At 41.1% G+C, this 20,815-nt stretch overlaps 1 protein-coding gene across 1 annotated transcript in view; it reads right to left on the bottom strand.

Moving 5' to 3' along the window:
* The window catches only part of MTSS1 (metastasis suppressor 1), a 113,637-nt gene extending 93,811 nt beyond the window's left edge, over nt 1–19,826 (bottom strand). Inside the window, exons 1-4 of the mRNA XM_009695191.1 lie at nt 19,799–19,826; nt 16,049–16,152; nt 15,803–15,864; nt 12,987–13,060 (exon numbers count right to left, since the gene is read on the bottom strand). Of these exons, the coding sequence (XP_009693493.1) occupies nt 12,987–13,060; nt 15,803–15,864; nt 16,049–16,152; nt 19,799–19,826 (268 nt within the window). The remainder of the gene's footprint in view (nt 1–12,986; nt 13,061–15,802; nt 15,865–16,048; nt 16,153–19,798) is intronic.
* Nucleotides 19,827–20,815: the final 989 nt, after the last annotated feature.

Below are 20,815 nucleotides of genomic sequence, written 5' to 3'. Positions count from 1 at the left end.
GGGGGGGAGGAAGGGGGAAGGTGGTGGTGTTATAAAAATCTGGCTGCCACCAAGATCCTGTGAACAGGTACCCACCTGATCAGCCCCAGTAATGTTTTGGGGTAGTTCTGAGCATGCAAAACAGTACATCGAGGATCCTAAACAACATTACTGAAGAAATTAGGTGACACGAACTCCAGACCCTGTACTTTTAATGTAGTCACTTTGCAGGAGTTACATGGCATCTCACACTGGCTCTCCAAAACAACAAGTAATTAAGTAACTTGCACAAACTTTGTAGATACTAAGACCAGAAGACATTCTCATTGCTATAAATAGGTCATACAAAACAGATGCGCCTGGCAACGTTTGACATCCAAGTCTTGTGGTCAAACTACCATTCACACCTCCATCCCAGGGGATGTTCAAACCTCTACAATTCAGGGCTATTCTTGGAAGTCTGTATTTTATTCTCCCTTTAACTAGAACTAAATCTCCCTTTAACTAGAAATCATTGCAATTATGTAAATTGCTGTTATCACATTGCTTGCTTTAAAAAAAAATAATCCAAGTTATACTTCAAAATTATAAATTCTGTGCATCTACATACTGAAACTACTGTTCGGGGCAAAATATGTCATTACAAGAAAGAGCTAAAGGAAGAGACTCGTATTTGCCTTGTTTCTCTTCAACCTTTTCTCTTTGTAACTGTCAGAAGCAGTGAATCAAAGGTAAAATGAACTGACTTGCCCCAGTTTGTTTCCATGCAACTTAAAGCTGCATCATTAATGTTTAATGTTTACTCCCATTGGTCACAGAAAGCTTTTCACATGCTGAACCTGTTTCATCTAAGAGACCCTTTCTCTTAAAGTGAGAGAAGAAAGCTATTCATACATCCTTCAGCTCCTGGGTAGACCTAGAGGGCACAAATTTTGAGTTCAGCTTCCTTTTTTTGACAAAAATCACACATGAAAATAATTTGGAACCAAACTGGGACTAACTTGCAATAAGCAGAAGTTAAGCATTAACACAAAAATACACGTTGCTTTATCCATGATGATGATGACGTCAAAAACTGAGATCTAGAGAGGCTGAAATTCTGACCATTTTCAACACATTAGGCAACAGTCAAAATAGGACATTAGAGACAGGCAGCTTCGGAAAGGATACTGAATAGCTGTACTTCTTAACCTGACCATGCTTTAGCCTCCATTAACCAACCTCTTCACAGAGCACAGGACAGACTTCTTGCCACTCGGTTCAAAAATCCCTTGGTAATATTGATGACGGGCAGGTGAGTGGTTGTATGCACTTTTGAAGGCATCAGCTTTCTTCCTGTGAGAGAACCCATTAACTCTAACACAAAGACTCAACAAGAAAGCTTTACTCTAACAAGTACATTTCTTTTAAAACACATCTAAACTTAAGTTGAATTATGCTGTGCATAAAGTCAGCCTACATAACAGCTCAACCACCTTCTTCACTATCTCTATAGATGCACACCAGAAGTTCAGCACTTCCACCCTAGCTGGGAACATACACCAGGCTTTTTCTCCCACTCCTAATTTTGGAAGCCACGTTAAATTAGTATGGCTACCAACAAAGACAATATATTGTGAAGAACAAAGAGTCTCTGAAAACAGGCAGCCGCTTCAGAGAGAACAGCTAAAACCCTTATTAAAATGCAGCTTGAGAAACATGGAGTTTGTAACTCCTGCTAAGGTCAGCCTCAAGCTTACAATGAAAGATTAAAATCTCTTAGTCTAAATCAATTATCCATCCTGAATGCGCATGGTGCGTTGGAACCACACAGTCTGAAGAGGGCTCTGCATCGTGGTACATACTCAGTGACAGCACTCACTTCCCCAGCAGCAAGCTAAATTTCAGCTTAAGAGCTCAAACATTCCCTTGACTATATTCATAACCAAGGCTCCTGCCTCTATAGTAGCTACAGAAGAGCTACATGTGAACTCTTTACCTTTGAACCAAAGTGACTAACACTCCCACTGAGCTGCTATTCTCCATGCAAGATAACCTAGATTTAAAATGAATACACATTCACACAGCATCAAAAGAAAATGTGCTCTATTGGACTCCAGTGATTTTGCAAACTAGCAGAAAATGAACAAGCATTAAAAACAGGGATAATCCATCACAATATACACTAAGTATTTACTAAATGTGCTTTAATTTATTTATAACAACTCAATGTTCCAGACTTGCATCACGATATTGTGTACTTATAACAAATTCTTACTCTAAGACCTCATTTCAGTACTCTGCTTACTACCTGCTTGCAAGAAAGGGAGATATTTTTTTTTTTACTTCTACACAAGCACGCAGATGAAGACAATTTCTCAGCAACATCAGTCATTATATTCTTGAATGACAGTTTCCAATCTTGCTTCTCAAACTGTTAATCTGGTCATATCTCAGTGTCAAATTACCTCAGATTATCCAAATTCATCATTACTCTCTTGATGCAACCAGCTTAATCCAGTCATTTTTTTTAAAAATCACTGTAATACTTTTTACTATGGACTTGCATACGTAAGCAGTGAATATAAAAGATGACCTGTCTGAACACTTTTTTTAAAAAAAAAAATAAAAAGCCTCATTTATTCATGAATATGTATGTGATGTCCCCTAAATATTCCCAGCACAACACATGCAGCTCCTCTTTGTCCTCTATCCATTTCTTCCTCTCTACACTCCCCTTCCTCAGCCCCCTCTGGCATCCCCAAACACCAAACAAGTAAGAGGCTGTTCTTGGGGTGGCCAGGTCAAAGCTCCCCTTGAGCTGGCTGAGCAAACGGCACTCCTCACTTCACCAGGTGTGTGTGCAGACATGTGTGCATGCCTACAGGTGCATAAGACATACAACTTCACCCTCTCCTCGAAGATGCTTGGCTTTTTGCGGGAGAGGGCTTGGGAGAGAAGCAGAGAGAGCACATGCTCATACACACCTCCTTTTCTAGCACAGCCATGAAAACTGACCTTCAGTCATACACAAAGACATCTTCACACTTCAGACTCTTTCATCAGTGCCATAAACTTATTTTACAGTTTCAAGTTTGGCCTCAGCACAATTCTGGGGAACTACTTGCCTGCCTAGGTCCAATTTCTGTACTTTGAGGTCTTCTCCAGACAGAGACCACTGTTCTGCATTCCTTCCCCACCTCCACCACATGATGCAATTTTTACTTTGAAAGTGACTCTAAACAGAAGATTAAGTTTCATTTTCATATACCTAACCCCACGATGCCTTTCCAGACTACTTGCAAACTGTGCAAACCAGGCTTTCCATATTGCCTGGCACCCTGAAAGCCTACAGTCTACAAGCCAAGCTTCAATCCTCTCCACTCCCTTCCCTGCTTAACCCTGTAAAACAAATACATTTAGTAGGTGCGCCTGAGTCCAAGTGAGGGCAGAAACTGGTCCTGCAGATGGAACCACATTAACAGTGCTATTTATCATGCTCAGCAGAATAAACACTAGCTCTGCTTCAAAACAAAACAGTGGCAACAGCAATGGCTGTTACTCTTTGGAGAAAGTGGACCCAGTTCCTAGGCTTATGTTTCACTTCAGGGTGGGCTGAGGTGACTCCTGAACAAGCACCCATCGGTGTATTCTTCAGTGTTTCCATTCAGCAGCTCTCCCTCAGTGCAGGGGGGAAAGACATACAACCCCTCTCCACCTCACCTCCAACTCCATTTTGCAAAATGCGTATTTTTAGACCCCAACGTACATGCCAAGGTGCACATTGCTACTACTGCAGCAATGGCAGCCACAATCTCTGACTTCTTGTTTGTCATCAATCAAATACTCATAGTACGCAATTGCATCGACTGCAAAATACGCTCAAATACAGCTCTGAAGCGAAGTCCCAGCCAGCTCCTTGATATTAGTTACTATAGAAACCAGTCCCTCGGCACAGGCGCTCACAGCAGGAAATCATGCAGATTTCAATTTTACATAGTAATAAATGCTGCAGGAGATGAGAATTTCACAACAATTGCAGGGATTGATTGTAAAAACCCAGACCTCTTCTGCCCCGTGACACCACCACGCTGCAGAGGAACGTGCTCTCCTCCCCTCCCACACACACGATTGCCACTGCTATTAGTTTTGAAGTGGTTTCAACAAAGCCTGTGTAAGGATGGCTGTTCCAAAGGTTCCAGCAGTTTTCAATGGCTTCATTAGATTAGAAAACATACGCTTTTTTACATGCAAGAAGGCCAGGTGAAAGCAACAATAAAAGCAAAACTGCAAAGCAACAGAAAGATTTAAGCATATATAAATGTAAGTACACAGAGTCCAAACATTTTACAGGAAGTACTGTCAGGTCACAACCCAAAGCTCCTTTGGAAACAGCCCATCTTTCTTTCTTTCTCCATCCTGTCCAAAAAAGCAACCCGAGTGGAGGGCAGGTCACAGATTAATTTGTAAGAAAAACCACTGTAGAAAGCACAAAGACAAGAGGAGGGCTCTGAGCCCTGAAGCGAAACAGCAAGGTAATTATTTTAACTTTTCAGAAGTAGTTCTACAGGTTGAACATCAGGCGTGGGAGTGGAAGAGGAAGACACACAGCACAATGTACTTCTTGTCCTAGGCAGATGTTAATTTTCTAGTGAAATTCAAGAGGGAGCAGGGACTCTTCCCCAACTCTCTAAATGCACCCTGAACAGTGCAAGTTTTGCTACCTCAACCAGGCAAGAAAAGAGCAGGGAACTGCTTCGCTGAAGAAAACTAACATGTAGGGGAGGAGGGAAGGGGTGAACAGCTTGCACAGCAACAGGGACAAACACTTGTGCTGGCATCACCCGAGAAATCATCAAGCAAACAGAAGGACAAGAAAATGAAGGAAGCTGGTCTATTTTTAAGCAAGACCTCATTATTACCATGAACATGCACTGTTTCCCTGGAAGCAGTAGGTATGCAAACATGAGATGAATCATATCACCGAGTAAATCACCTGGCAGTAGGAGCCCTAGTTTGCATGGACATACGCAGAGCGAACATATACAATCTACTGTCCTGACACCTCCAAAGGCACGTGGAGGAGCATCCTTCTGGGAGGCAGACTGCATCATGGAGAGAAAAAAAAAACAACTGTTAGACAATGCAAATGCCACTGGTGCTTCTCTTACTGACTTTCGTTAATGCTTTTGTTAACGATTAGACAGAGCTCCATTGTTCTGGATACTCCACTCAACATTAGTCTGTCGGAGCCTGCAATTTCACTTTTTGACTACCTCTTATGTCATTAGAAGCAAACATAACTTCTGTCCAGCCACGGTAGGAACAGACTTAGCGAGCTGGAGAAGACATCCCAAGTCAAAGCACGCATTTTTATACCGCAGCCTTTGCACAAATCGCCTTGCTGATATAAAGAAATGTTGCAAGCGGTTCAAGGGACTTACAGACTGGGGTGCAATGAGGCCGAGGTAATTGCCTGCCTGGACTCTGGTCAGGTCCACGCTCACCTCCCTAGAAGTCTGGCGAGTTTGCATGAAGCCAGCTGACAGCACCAACCTCATCCTTCACCAACACATTATCTCCTCCTGGAAGCCGCCTCTGAGGTGACCAACAAGAGGACAATCACTGAATCTATACTTCAAGAGAGCTGTAAGGCACAAGGGATGAGGCAGTAGAAGCACAGCAACTGCTCTGCTGCCTCCACCGTACATTACGGGCAATGTCCACAAGGCACGCAGTACTACCCTACTTCACAGAAATCTAGCTTAGTCTGAACCAATTTTTAAATTCTCCTCCCACACCACACACTACCTCCCTGTCTCATGGCAACTGAATAAGATACTAATAAAATGCAATGAAACATATCTTCCGCTATCTTTGCTATCCAACTGGTGACAGGTATAAAAATAAAATAAATAAATAAAAGCTGCAACAACTCTCTTGTTGTGGTTACTATAGAATTGTTCCTATGTGCCAACTAGCAATTTATCAAATCAAAAGGCTGACTGAATTAGCCTGAAAGGGGATCTACCACCACAGAAGCATGTGCTACACTGGGAAAACCAACCGCCAACCAAAACCTCAGCCTCCATTTTCAAATCCACGTCCCACTATCAAAAGAATGCTTTTGCATCTTTGCTTCTAACCTAATAAATTATCCAGAGGAAATGCTCAGAGCCATTTATGATTCATCTCCATTATTTCCCAAACTGGATGTTTAAGACATCGAAAGTTTGGTTCTATTGCTAAGACTGAGAAAATTCTTTGGAACTACAAAACCAGTATTTAGTTACTGAAGTGCAGGTGCTCCGTGTGAAGATGCCCACAAAGATACAAAGTCATCATGTAGTTGGGAACAACAATCCATCCATCCATCCGTCCGTCCATTCCAAGCCTGACACTCTACCTACTAAAAGCAACAGAGCTGCACAAAGAAGGGGAGAGAAGGGCTACAACTAAGATTGCGTATATGAAAAATTAACTCTGCGATGTTCCTCCTCCCCACACTCCCAAAGATTTCCGGTTCAGATGACAGTGATTTGATTTACATTCAGTCATGAAAAAAAAAGGCCAGCCATTCCTATCTTGACACACCTGCCCACTCCTTGGATGAAGTATTAAAGAAGCTTATTTGCTTCTTCCCCCTCATCCTTTTATTTTTCTCCTTCACAGAAGTTAGTCTTGCATTCAAATTTTCTGTTTCTGTTAGCATACACATTCACTTGGCAGCTTTACCCCTTTCCTAACAACACTTCAGTCTCTTAGCAGAGCACCTTAAGCTCAAAAAAATACTGTGTTGTAGGGCAAATACAAACCCTACTTAAGCATCACACCGTATACTGTACCAAGGGGTAGCTGACCATGTAAGTTATTATAAAAATTATTTTTATTTATTGCCCTGAAAACGTCTCCTTAGGTAGGAACATCAAAGCAGCGCAAATGCTGCCAACAACCCTGAGCTAGATTTTGCCTTGACCTCAAGGGAAAAAAAAGCCAAAATAAATAAATAAAATTTCTTTACACTGCAATGCATGCACTTACCCAAAGAAAAGGCAACGGTAACATTTTACCTGCAGAGCATCCCTTTTAATCCCTCAAATATAAAATCTAGTTATTAATAACCAAACCACTTTTCTTGTGTTTTAGGCATCTAAGTTGTTCATCCCATTTTGACCGCTCCAGCCAAATGGGCTCACATCAGCAGCAGAGTTCTCAGGGTGCCACACTTGTTAAAAGACATGGACTGACATTTCCTGCTTGTTTAGAGAAAGACAGGAATATGGAAACAGAGAATAACATAACGCTGCCCATTATACATGTGTTTTGTAGTTTTAGCACTTGTAAAGTAGCATTTCCAAGTTCCACTTCTCAAAATGCAACAGATGTGTAATATGCATCCAGCTTCAAAATTATCTGCCAATGACTTTGAATTGGTCCTGTGTTTTGCATCATCTTCATGAAAGTATAATGAAAGACTGATTGGTTCATTTAAATAATTTTTTTCCTGATTATTTTATATTTGAAAATCCACAAAGAAAAAGCCTGGACTCTATTATTTTACTTCAAAGACTCCATGGGAGGAATAAGTGCTTATTACAAAGTCTTATCTTAACTGACAGGAAGCTCAAACAAAGGTTTTGTTATTTGAGTACTAAAGGAGCCAGAAAGACAAAAGAATTTGACAAGAACTCCCTTCCTCTTCTGTCCAGCTTTGTTTTCACTCTGAAGTTATGCACAGATCATCACCATAGCTCCCCAGTCCATAGCCAGGAGCACAGGAATTTATTTCTGAAATGTTATACAGGTTTTAAGTTTACTGCTACAGATTGTGGTGTCTTTCCCCTCCCCAGGTTTCCTTTTTCTCTTCTTTTTCATAAAAACAAATAAATGACAAGTCACCTTTTAGTACTGTCCATAACATTTCGCTGTGGTACCAAGGATTTGTCCCTGGGGTCACACCATGCCTTATTTGCAGTGAGCGCAATACTGGTTCAGAAGGTCTAAGTGCATTTACTTGGAAGATAACAGATGCTAATTCCAGCACTGCAACATTTTGTGCAGTTTGTCACCTTGGCAAACCACTTCAATACATACCATTTATATCCTGGCTAAGATGACAACAAAGCACCCAGAGTAAGGAGTACCTGAAGATGTACTCACACAATACCTGGAGCAATATGGATGCAGAGTCTGCCCAGGAACACAGATCTGCAGCAAAGGTACTATTTTAAGCAGCTTTATTAAACATGAAGAGTAGTCACTGAATACTGCAGTACAAGAGCTACCCAAGGCAGACACTCACAGATATTAATCACATTTAATTTTGTAAGTAAAAGCATTAAACCATTTTTACATCTCTGTGTGCTGATAAAGTTGCATGGGGCTTGAAAAAAGCACAAACATTTTAATGCAGCACTTCTTCCAGGCTCAAATATCCTGCTCCTCAAAAGGGTAACGTTAAAATGGCTATGGAGTTTCTGGTACCCTGTCACTGCTGCGTGCTATGGAGGCTCGGGCTCAGTTTTGCTTTCAGGTCTGGTCAGTACCCCTTTGTAGCTGGTTGACCATCCACAGCTCTTCTCTCCCCAACCCAGACCCTCTCCACCCACCAGGCACCCTCAACTGGAATTTCCTGCAACTCTTGTCAGTGGCTCTGCATTGCCTTAAAAATCCTCTCAGATATCAGTAAAATTAAAGAGATGGAAAACAAATAACACCAACCAGCATGACAGATGTCAAAATTACCAAAGGCAGGGAAAACATACCTTTAGTAGCACTTGCCAAGTTGAAACTAGGCAACTTCAAACAGCATTACAATCCCTGGAATCCAACTGGCCAGATACAGCCGTGTGATACACCAAAACATATTTTGAAGTGATTTAACTAATCTGCTAATATCAAACACACCTATGTATATGTAAAACCCTTCAATATGAATAAAAAACAAAAAACCCACAAGACTGGATATCAGCTGCCTCATTAACAATCTCACTTTGAAGATCAATTTTAAGCTTCAGGGTAAATCAAAGCTTTTATATCATCTTTGCATAAATTTTAATTTACAGCTGTGAAGATGCAGGTAGGCAAGATTGGGGCAGGTTTTTTCCATGGAAGCTGCTGATGGTGTATTAAGTAGAAATGAGAAGTATGCATGTCCTGACATTAATCTCCCTCATAGCACAAGGAGGATAGTTACTCTTCTCACCTACTTTTTTCAAGTTCCTGAATCCTAGCACTTATATACAAAGGACATTCAAATGCAGAGGCAGAGAATACTAGTACACAAAAAGCACAGCAATTTACACACATCCTTTTACATACTGTTCAAGCCCAACTTACAGTATGTTTATATGCGATACATATTTACATTTGGGATGCACAGTTCTTGCTTTCATAGGAAAATAAATTTTTAATGCACAAAGTATCAGGTAAATAGTTATTAAATGAAAACAGATTTAAATCTCCTTCATGCTTCAGTTAGAATTGATGCGGATAAAAACATTCAAAATTTCAGATATTGAAAAACTTAAGCCATACAAGAAAAACCCAAACTAAAACTCACAAGCACATACCTCCCCAAAAGGAAACCTCACTGGGGTTTAAAGGTATCCTGAAGTACCTATTTAACTTAACGCTTTGTGAGTACTCTAATAATCACAGTGAGAAATAATACCAAATTCCACTGCAGACTATCGAGTTCTACCAGGTTGTATGCCAAACAGATGTAGCTTGAATAATACAAACCGCTAGATAGATGCATATATCTTGTCAGAGCTCAAAAGTCGAAACATCTGAAGGAATTTCGTTTTTACAAAATCTCAGCAGCAATAAACAGCACACGCTCCTATAAAGCTAGCATTATTTGAGAATTAGCAATGTAACTTGACTGAGTCCCCCATCCAAATGATGTTTTTCAGATGATCAGACCCACAGAAATAAAACCTTTTGGCAACAGATGCATCGGAAGTACTCTTCCCATGTTTTTCCTTGTCAGGTTGAAATAAAAAAGCATTGAACTGAGGGAACTGAACTGATTTCAGGGAATGAGGGAGACTAAACTTTGGGTTGATATACATCTAAACAGAGAGACAGCAAAGGAAGCAAAGGCTGAAATGAGCTGGTTGGAAAATTTATTTGTGTAGAGTCACCACAAAACACCGGGTACTTCACATTGAGGGTTTTTCCTACTTCAAAAGCTACAATGTGAAGAAAATACAGCAAAGTACAGGTTATCAGAAAAATCCAACCATAGGTTTTACCATAGGCAGAGCTCCAATTATGCCCTCTTTTTGAGCTCCAAATGGGAATATGAAGATAAACATCGTGACCATTGCAGAATTACAAGGAAGCAAACAACACAGAAAGAAAGTCACACTAGAAGGGAAAAGCCAATGTTTGGGAAACGTGGCAATGGCACACAAGGTAGAGAAAGATTATCAGCTGGAACAAGGACTGGAGTTGATGGACATAAGCTCTCATACTTGAACACTCGCTATCTGCAAAGGTAATCATCTCCTCTTGCGTATCTGTGGACATGTACATCCATGTAAACACTTTTTCTTCTTTCAAAGCTAATGCTGATGCAAACAGACTAAAGAGTAGCCAGAGAGTGTTTCTGCTGACTGATAAAATGCTTTCATCAGCTAGATCAGTGGATCTTAAAATAACAGGACACTTTCTATAAAACTATAAGCAATTACAAATAAAATGCAGCACTCAGCTTGACAACACTTCAGTCATTCTACAAGGAACTAACACTGTCCCTCCAGAACAAGCATCTGCTTCAGCGCTTTCATATACGGTTCCCAGAAGAAGCATTTGGCTTATGCAATGATAAACCAGCCTCGTGATTTAAAATACACCAACCCTCCTCCCCTTTGTCATGGAAAGTGCTACACATGGCTTGTATATCCCCAGAAGTTGAACATGAACTTTGCTGACTTTGGTTAATCTGTTAACCAAGAACCCTCTAAACAGTGTGAAGCACAGTCAAGTGTTTGACAATCAAATACATGATTTTATAAACTGGGTAAGTATCAGGCAAAATTTAACAAAGAATTGTTCCAAGTTGGAGAATCCCTCAAAGGGAAAACTGGGAGCCCATTAAAATCCCCACGTCTGAGAAGAAAAACACTAAGTTTGTTTGGTTTTGTTTTCTGAATATAGCTGTTTATACTAACAGCAACATACATTTTTATGAAATTGTGCCCTAGTAAGTCATAAGCAGTTTTGTCATCATCTTCAACGGGGCCAGGCTTTTATCCCTGCCCACAGCACGCTAGAAGGATTTGTATTTGTTAAAGGATAAACAAGCAAACTCAGAGATGCTCCAAGGCAATGGAAGACTTGTATGTAAATACTCCAATGGGCACGAGTGGAAGTTGGGTTGGGAGGCAGATCAGAACCACCAACTAGCTTGGAATTTTGATTCTTTGCCCAGAACATCACTTTCTAAAAATAAAAACAAAATTCCCTTCCATCCTTTCAGTCAGGGAAGGCAGAAAGACAGAACAGAGGAGCTATACAAATTTGGCAAGCTTGGATTTACAGAGCTCCTTTTGTAAACGATGTGTTCGAAGAGATAAGAGACAAGACACAATGCTTGTTGGACATGATCCAAATAACACAGCAGAAAGTGCAAAATACCCTTCAAAAATCCGCACAAGCCATTTTTGTTCAGGAGTAGGAGAGTTTCAGTCATTCTGGTATCTGAATGCAAGTTCTGTAAGTCTGCCAGGACAGCCAGAAGACAAATCTCAAGGATTTTGGTAGGGTTTACTTTGTTTCCCTTTTGGAGGAGGGAGAAGAAATAGAAGAGAACATGCTCAAAGGAAGACAAGTTAGAAATCCAAGTTAAGTTCTGCCTTGGGTCTCATCCTTAGTTTATTCCACTTTCTGGAGTGTTTATTATTTTATGTGAGTAGATTACCCATAATTTACAGAAGGTATGCATATAATGAGGAACTTCTTATCAGAATGTAAATATCAGCTTTAAAAAGGAAAAAAAAAAAATACTGTTCCCTCTTGTCATTCTATGGCTTGCTCCAGCAGCTGCTACTACTCCTGTCAGCCAGAAACGGAGGGAAAAGGAAGTCTGGCTGAGCGTGCACACTGCTAATGGAAGTGCACACTCTTCACATTAGCAATATTACTCTCTTACTCTCCAAGTCAAATGCCAAGGACATATTAGGACTTTAAAAAATAAAAACCACCACAACATTACAAAACCTCTACGGTTAGAGGTGACCAAAAGCAACTCACTCAGTAGCGATATATGCACTTCGGATTTGCTCTTCAGCAACAGAGCCCAGGGACACATTGACCACAGGGAATGCCCTACTGCTGCAGGGACATCTGCACACAATGCCTTGGTCACTGGGCATCCAACATCAGAGAGCAGTCTTTTGGTTCCTTCCAACTCAGCAGCCTGGAAAGATTGCCAGCTGTACTATTTTGGCCTCCATACTCACCAAGAAGCTTAGACTGTTACCCAGAGAAGCCCACAGCCCAGGAAAATTAATTTTGACCAGTAATGTCAGGCTTAAAAAAGAGGAAGGACAAGCAAAGCCTTTCCTCAAGCAGATAAGTACAGGCTACTGTCACCATTATTTGCAGACCCCAAGGACCACAGCATCAGCTGGTATCAGCTTTGCCTTCAGCAACCCTACATTTATTTATACCAGCTGAATATCAAGCCTTTTACATTTACTTAAGGTACAGAAGTGTCAGTGAATACAGATTTCAGTAAATCTTGCTTTCTAAAATATTATTCATCAACATATAATTCAAATGGTAATTAAGAAGCGTTCATATGATTGATGACACATTTAAATTACAGGTTTCCAGCATTTTTTTTTCAGTAAAGATGACTTCCTTTTTCACGTGCCGCTTTTTCAAAGTGCAAGTCCATCTAACAGATGTCTCAAAGATCTGCTTGTCAATGTAACAAGTTAGACTTTTTTTTATTACGACAAATGGTATAAACCACACAGCATTCTGTTAAACTCAATATTGACACATCTGCTTACCACGTGTATTAGTAGCCATGTCAGCCACTTTCTGAAAGGCATCCAAAAAGGCAGCAGCTGCTACTACTGTAGTCCTGAAATGCATACAGATAACAAAACATTAGCAGTGTCTCATTGCTGCCTATTTAATTATTGCCAAAAACATTTAGGTTTATAAAGAATACCACTGTGAACTTGCAAGGGCCACAAAAAAATATCCTCTTTTATATCCGATTTTAGCCTTTTCCCTCCTTCATTTCTTAATCCCTTCCTCGCTTTGTGTTAGTACTATGGACTTGGAGGCAGTCACGCTAATTCCATGCTGTGAATTGCACAGGACAGGTGCTGTTTCAAAAGAGCACAGACATCCCTCTTCTAGCTGATTTCCTCTGATGAACTAACATTAAGCAGTCAAACATGAAAAACAAATCTAACACACATTATGCTGCACCCATTAGTGTACAAATTACAGCCACTGCTATTTCCAGGGAACATGTGTATTTTAAGAATAAGCATGCAGGACCTTCCTTTTATCTAGGATCCTGGCCAAACACTTTCCTGAATTTCTCATCCAAGAAGCATGAGCATCCCTTGAAACAGAAAATAGAAGTTTCTTGGAAATCAGATTGGTCTGGAGTTCTTAGGCAAATGGAAAAGATGGAAAATAAGAAAAAAAATATCCACTTCAAGGAAAAAAAACAAAAACCACAAACATAACCCCCAAACTCTCAAAATAAACAAAACGCCTTTCTGATCCAGTGCTCCTCCAACCAGGTCTCTTCCTGAGAGGTACACCAGCAATCTCAGACTCCATAATCCAAAGTGTCAACCCTGCTAGCTCCATCTCCCTCCAGGTTTGGAAAGCACATAAAGACCACACGTCTGTTCAAGCAGACGGCAAACGTGAGTTACAATTTTCTGAACACGTTTGTTCTACATAAGCAGGCCCCAAAGCCCTAAATGCCTCAGGTTGGTACCAGATTTCTGATGGTTTATAGTCTGGTTGACCCAATTTAAGTGAAAGTAGGCCAGGGTTCTACAGGTAAACTGCAACTGTGCCCTCTCCACAGTTACCCTGTGGTTCTGTTTCTGCACATCTTTTCTAACGGTAACTCTGATTTCCTCTCCTGATGGCAACAGTCAGTTTCTCCAAGCAAAATCCTGAAGGAGGACCGTCAACTTCACTTTGTTTCAAGGGCTCCTCGCTACCCTCAGAAAACCCCAGGAGACCTGCAGGAAAGCTGATCCTCTGCCAGAAAGTCCACAGGACTGCTTAATTAGGTCAGATTTTATGCAAGTCTCACTCCAAATATGCTCAAGATACAGAGGACATAACCAGTAATGTAGTAAATGGCCTACTGACAGCACAAAAGATTTGAACACCAAAAAAAACCCCAAACACAACAGGCTTGAGAGGACCAACCAAATGCATAAGGACCCTCCACGTGCCCAGGAGATTAAAGGGAGGGAAAAAAAAGCCCTGACAGCTAGCTAGCAATATTGAGCCCCGGAACCAGATAACCTTTTCTGGGATTTTCCTTAACAGTGTTTGTGTTCTTCTTCTTCCAAACTGGTGGGTCATGCTGTTATTTGTGTACCATGTTGTTAATTATTAATTATATTGCTAATAACAAAGTTCCATTTCTCCAGTAACAAGATCCAGGAAGACCTGGCTCCAGCTCAGATGACATCTGCTCTCCTTTATCAGAGCACACAGAAATGAACCAGAGGCAAAAGGCTAGAAATGAACAGCAAATCCTCTAACACAGGCTTTCAAGCTGCCTGCTTGCACGTTCCTGTAGCTAGAAAAGCACTACATTGATTGAATGCAACACCACAGGACTGGGGAATAAACAAACTATCCCTCATGCCTTCCCAGAAGGTCTGTGTTTAAAGAGTACAAAGGGCTAGGAAAGTTTTCCATTTCTCTTCTTTCTCTACTTCCTCTGCTTCTTCCACACTCACTCAATGTGGCATGACTGCTGGAAATGGAAAAACCACATGCAAGCATGATATTTTAGGCACGGCGTGGCAGAATAGCATATTCCAGCTGTTTAGGGCAAATAAGCCTAAACCCTAGCTTCTTCAGGAACAGTCCACAATGCAAGGCAGAACCACAAGATAGACTGCCAATAATCATACCTGTTACCATTGCTGCTGCTGTGAAAAAAACACTGATGCTCTGGAGAGCATAGCACAGATTGTGGTTCAGGCGGAGTTGTGAAGAAATGGAGCTTGGATTCTTGTTAGTAGAAACAAATTTTACAAGTGAATGAATTCTAGAGATAACAGAATTTGTCTGAGTGTGATACTTATGGCACTTACTAAGTAACCCAGAATGCCTTTTGCAAAGTATACCCCAGTAACATAGGTTTTAATAATCACTGATAAATGATCCAGCACAGGAATTCCTTTAGTTTTTAAGGCAGAAAAAAGTGCTGTTAAGTCTACCAAAGACCCTTTAATATTTTGAGCCCTCTTCTAATATAAATTTGCTGTATTCTACACTAATAAAAAGGACAACATAGGGCTAACTCCAAATGTGTGTTCACTAAACAACAATAAACTATCTTTCCAGTTTTCCATCAGAAACCATGAAATTTAGCTCATTTTACGTTTATTATATACAGCTGGTGGTAGCTTATGTATTTTCCTAAATACATTAAACCAGCAGTAGTAGTACGTGAAAACTTACATGCATGGGTGTTGACTATGAAATCTGCACAATTTTACTAGGACATGCTTAGCAAATTATCCTGGTAGAAGCTGCATTTAATCTTGGTATTTGCACATACAAGGAGTTGTAGGGGATCTTGACTGTGCAACACAAAACTTACCGAAGCTGAGACTGCAGTTTCCCAGCTTTATTTATAAAATCTTCCCACACTGGATAACTTCCCTGCAAGAAAAACAAAACACAATAATGAACACTTAATTTGAACATTCTATAATGAATACTTAATTTGAGCATTCTAGTTTTGATACTCCGGATTAAAAGAAACTAGAAGTAAAGCAATAACTAAGACTTTACTAAATCCTAATCCATTAACACCAAAGTGTATTTTCCCAGCAAGTTCCCTCACATCCTTAGACACCAGTCCCAGCAGACAGGACATCAACTGGTTCTGAATCCAGATGAAACAGTAGGTCCTCTGAGGAGGCTTTGCAGATTTTCCAAACAGAAACACTGAGCAACAAGAGGGATTTCAACTGAAGCAGAGAAAAGAAACGTCTTACTTCGGATGGACAGAGCAAAACCAAATGTAGTAGAAGTGGGGTGCTAGGATATTGTAAGAACACGTACAGAGAAGCTCCTAAAACCAAAGGGAGGAGCCCAGTTGTTCTTCTCTACGAACAGATTATCTGTGTCATTACCAGGTTCCCATCTTCTTTTTTAAAAAATAAATAAAATAAAATTATTTTAAAAGCCTTTACAATAAAGGTCTGAGTTAACCAAGAGACTACCTCAAATACCATCTCAAGGTAACTCAGCAATCAGGCTCAGCAAAGGCAGAGTGAGTATAAGACAACAAACTTACCCAACAGCTGCCCTATAACTGCAAGACCTGCTTCCAAAACAGTCCTGAATGACCTCAGAGATGATTTCTGAATTGAAGCTGATAAAGCAGCGTGGCATTGAGCGTATGCAAAGTTTTTAAGAATGTTTAATTCTTCTTGGTTTCAAGTTTCCTCTAAACTTTTTCCCCATTTTTCAAAATGGTGTTAAAAGCCCAGGTTTTCATTTAGAAAATGGACACCAAGTGTTGCAAGGTCTGATCTTTATTTTCCAAAGTTAAAAAAAAGTAGCGCTGATTTTTATGGTAAAAAAAAAAATCATCCTTTTTAGACCAGAAAAAGGTTAACGTGCTTTCTGCAGAGCCAGTGCAAATTTTCTGTTAACAGCAAAAACCGTTGTAGAAAGAAACCTCAAAATTTCCCTTTGATTGGAGTCTAGAGAGTAAAATAAAATATCCCTGCTTCCTTTAATAAATGCCTAAGACTTGCTGTTACCAGAGCAACGACACAATAAAACTCACGTAAGGCCGATCCTCAAGGCTAACATTACCCCAGCTCTGACTGGAAGAGGCTGCAAGCAAGTGCAGTTGCTTGTAGCAAACTCAATCCACCCCAATAAGCTGGTCTGGTTTTTGTAAGTAAAACAAAATTCATTGCCCACACCACCATGGGAGGCCATGTCTTCTTCAGGCAAAGACAGCCCCCTCTACAAAAGCTGACAGCCAAATTCCAGCTCCTTGGTCCACACCAGCAAGGCAGCTCCCAGACATTCAGTGGGAAGCCTACTGGTACTCTACTTATTTTTTCAGCAAAGTTTGTGGGTTTTTTGCTAAAAGGAAAAAAAAAAAAATACACCACACACAGCAAAACACCCTAACGTAAAACAGGTGTTCATAAAACCTCATTATACCTACACACAACAGAGCCAGTGGGAATTTTTAGAGAAAATAGTTATCTGGGTGGCGAGACCTAGAATATAAAGTGCTTTGTGCTAAGCAAAAGTGTCAGACATTGAAAAAATGAAAGAAACCCACCAATTATTTGAAACGAGAAAAACACGCTATTTCCTTAAACCCATTAGCCTTACTGAAATCCTCTACTCTGAATCTCATCTCTCAGTATTTGTCTGTATGCCATATATGCATTATGCATGTGTATGCCAGGAGCCCTGAAAGCCCTGACAATTAACAGCACGGCCTAAGGCTTTACTGGATTCTCGAGCAAAACGCAAGCCGGCAAGCAGAGGATACCAAAGCAGCCTGATTATGCTTCCATCTTGGTGGTGTATTATCCAGCTAAACGTGCCTGATGGCATGCAGGAGATTGACACCAGCCTTGCCTTTAGCTGCTTCACAGGGAAGCTTAAGACACTCCTATCAAAACACAGCTCAGGAAGAAAACTTTTTTTTTTTTGTGGCCAGCGTGGCCACAAAGCAAGCAAAATTGGGATAGTCACCACGCATTTCCAGGACTATTTATTCTTTGTCTTTAAAAATGTCATTTTCTTCAAGCCAAGTCTACTTAAATAAGCTGTAACAGCTCACTTAAATAGTTTGCTATGTTTGCTTGGTTGAAATCAATGCACTCTCTTCACCGGGTCATTCCTACACTGGCCAAAAGCACCTGATATTTTGAACAGTAGGAAAATGCAGCTTTGTTTTTTTAAATGTCACTGAAGTAACAACTTGGGTGGTGGGCTTTGTTGTTTTTTGAGGGGTTTTGGGTGCTGTGTGTTGTTTTTTTTTTTTTAGAGAGGGTAGTGTTCAATTGTTAAAGAAAACCTTTCAGCAGTTTTGCACCAGGGACCTGAATTCCTGCATTATCTGCTCAGCTTGTGGTATCTTGATCTGTTTTCTGCAACTCTGAATTCTCTCTAATTAACTCAGCTGAAAATTAAGAGGTTTTTTTATTTGTGTTCCAGCAGAATTTGCTTTTGATTTTCCCTGCTGAAGCCACATCCACAAGCTCATCTTTCTCTCAGTAACACACAACTCAAGTCTTGCACATAAATTCTGTCATCCCTTTGAGCTTTTCCAAAACACACTTCCACTGCCACATCCCTGCTGAAACCAACCCCCCCGCCCCGAGTCCTACCTACAGCAGAAGTGCATAACGCCTACCACTTCACAGGATCTAATAACTGGGGTTTTATCCCACCTCCAGCACCTAGGAAGCAAGGAAGCCATTTAGTGATTCTTCTGGGGACAAATCAAGGAGACGACACAGGAATCAAACTAGTGCTGTAAATACTGCAAGGCTCCAGTAGCCTGGGGAGCAGCTCCTTCTCCAAGGCCTCTTCATGTGCCACCTTGAGCACTGCAGCCCTGCTGTCTCGCCTCCACATTTGCAATAATAGTTCTTGCTTTTGTCAAAGAGACCATCAAGAGAAATATTAACGGTGGTGGAAACCACACACTAAAAGAGCCATAAAACTTCCTCCTTGATTCGACATGTATTACTTTCTCAATTTAAACACAAAGAAACAGCAGGTGGAATTTGATGTCTTTGTCTTAAGATGTGCTTTTGCAATGTAAGGCCAATTTCAAAGCATAGTAACACAGTATTTTTAAATACTGTCTCTCCCAGAGCTTCTTCTGTTCCTTCTGCAATTTCCTATTTCAACCAGCTGATAAAGGAAATCAATTTTCCCCCCTTTAAATGTCAAGGTTACTCAGGCCCTGGCGTTATCTGTGAAAGCAGCAGGCCTCCTCCACCTCCAGCCCCGCTCAGAGAAGAGTCTCTACAGGAATCTGGGTCACTCTTTTTAGCTCCTCACGGGTTAAAACAGAAATCTGTTATGGTGGGGGTTTAAATGGTTTTCTTGAAAATCACTAATGGTTTAATCCGGGGACTCTCCCCCAAAATAACTTTGTGCCCGATTATTTCTTCACCATCAGATGAAGAAATCTGACATGTCTTCCATGAAATGGGTGTTTCGCCATTACTGTAGGGCACTCCATGGCGCCAGGTCTCCTCAAGCTGCTCAGCAGGGCCTGGCCCTCAGCTGCTTGCCCACCCATTGAGGCATGTCACCGGTAAGCCATAACATGCCATTATCCTACCCTATTGCTTAATTAGTCAGTCTATAGGTGATTAGTCACCTGATCCCAGTGCCCAGCTCCAGCTAATCTACACTGAACACAGGCAGGGAACCACCCTTCTGCCTCAGGGCTGAAAAACAAAATGGTGCCTCGTGCCCGCCACCAATGTAGCCAGTCTGCAATTAGGGACACGAAACAACTTTCCCTCAGGGACAAGCACCACAGGCTGAGCTGGCAAAGCATCTGCAAGTGTCAGACACCAACACCCTAACCCACCAGCATCCAGCCAGACGGCATCCTCCATGGCCGCAGTTCCTGGGGACAGGTCCTCCCTGCCTGCCGCTAGGGCGAGAACGACGGGGCACCATCTCGATTCAGTGAAATCCCATCTGATATCCAGACCCGTGGACGTGGGCAGATGTTTTAATTTTTTTCTGTCTTCCCACCATTCAAGTCTATTTTAACTGGCAATAAATTTCACCTTCCCCAGTCAAGTCTGGTTTGCTCATGACAGTAACTGGCAATTTCCTTGTCTTTGTCTGAACTCATGAGCTTCTTCATCTTATTTTCTTCCCCATGCCATTGTGGAGGAGGAGCGAGAGAGCGGCTGGGTGGGTACCTGGCAGCTGGCCAAGGCCGGCCCACCACACCACGGAAGAGCAGGCAACGATCACTAACAAGCAGCTTTAGAAGGAGCATTAAAACCCTGGATGGATGAAGAACTTGTTTTTTGCATGTGTGTGAACAAGCACAGCCACCCTACACAAATATAACTCTACAAGAGATTTACTGAAGTTTGTTTTTCCTGCCTTTCAGGCCAGTAATCCTGCGGTAGGAGAAGAGACCCAGATGAAAAATTTAGCAATTTCTCAATAAAGGAAGGGTAGACTTGCAGCAAAAGATCGTATTTACTGAAATTGTTATTGATTACATCTAATGGCAAGAATAGGAACCCAGATTGTTGTATTTAAGATTACAACTTCAGTATCAGCAGTCTTGACAGTGAAACTGTTCTGTCACTCCTGCTAAGAAGTTATGATTCTTCTTTTTCCATTAAGAGCAAAGACACTTACTTCCTCTAATAGTTTATTTCCATGCAGCTCAACTCCCACAGATGAGACACATCACATCTTCTAAAAACCCTTGACAGAACTCTTTTAAGTGCCTTCATTTATCAGAAACGCTTTTCAGCCCTATTATCAGCTCTTGCTGGGGTACCGCGCACAAAGGCAGCAGAGACACTTTGGTATCTTGTTCACAGCGACAACTCATCTAAACTTTTGGGGCAGAGGG

This window comes from Cariama cristata, unplaced genomic scaffold (assembly GCF_000690535.1).
Source record: "Cariama cristata isolate BGI_N322 unplaced genomic scaffold, ASM69053v1 scaffold14992, whole genome shotgun sequence".
Taxonomy (NCBI): Eukaryota; Metazoa; Chordata; class Aves; order Cariamiformes; family Cariamidae; genus Cariama; species Cariama cristata.
Note: the sequence above shows the minus strand (reverse complement) of the source record. Positions and strands in the feature narration are given on the sequence as shown.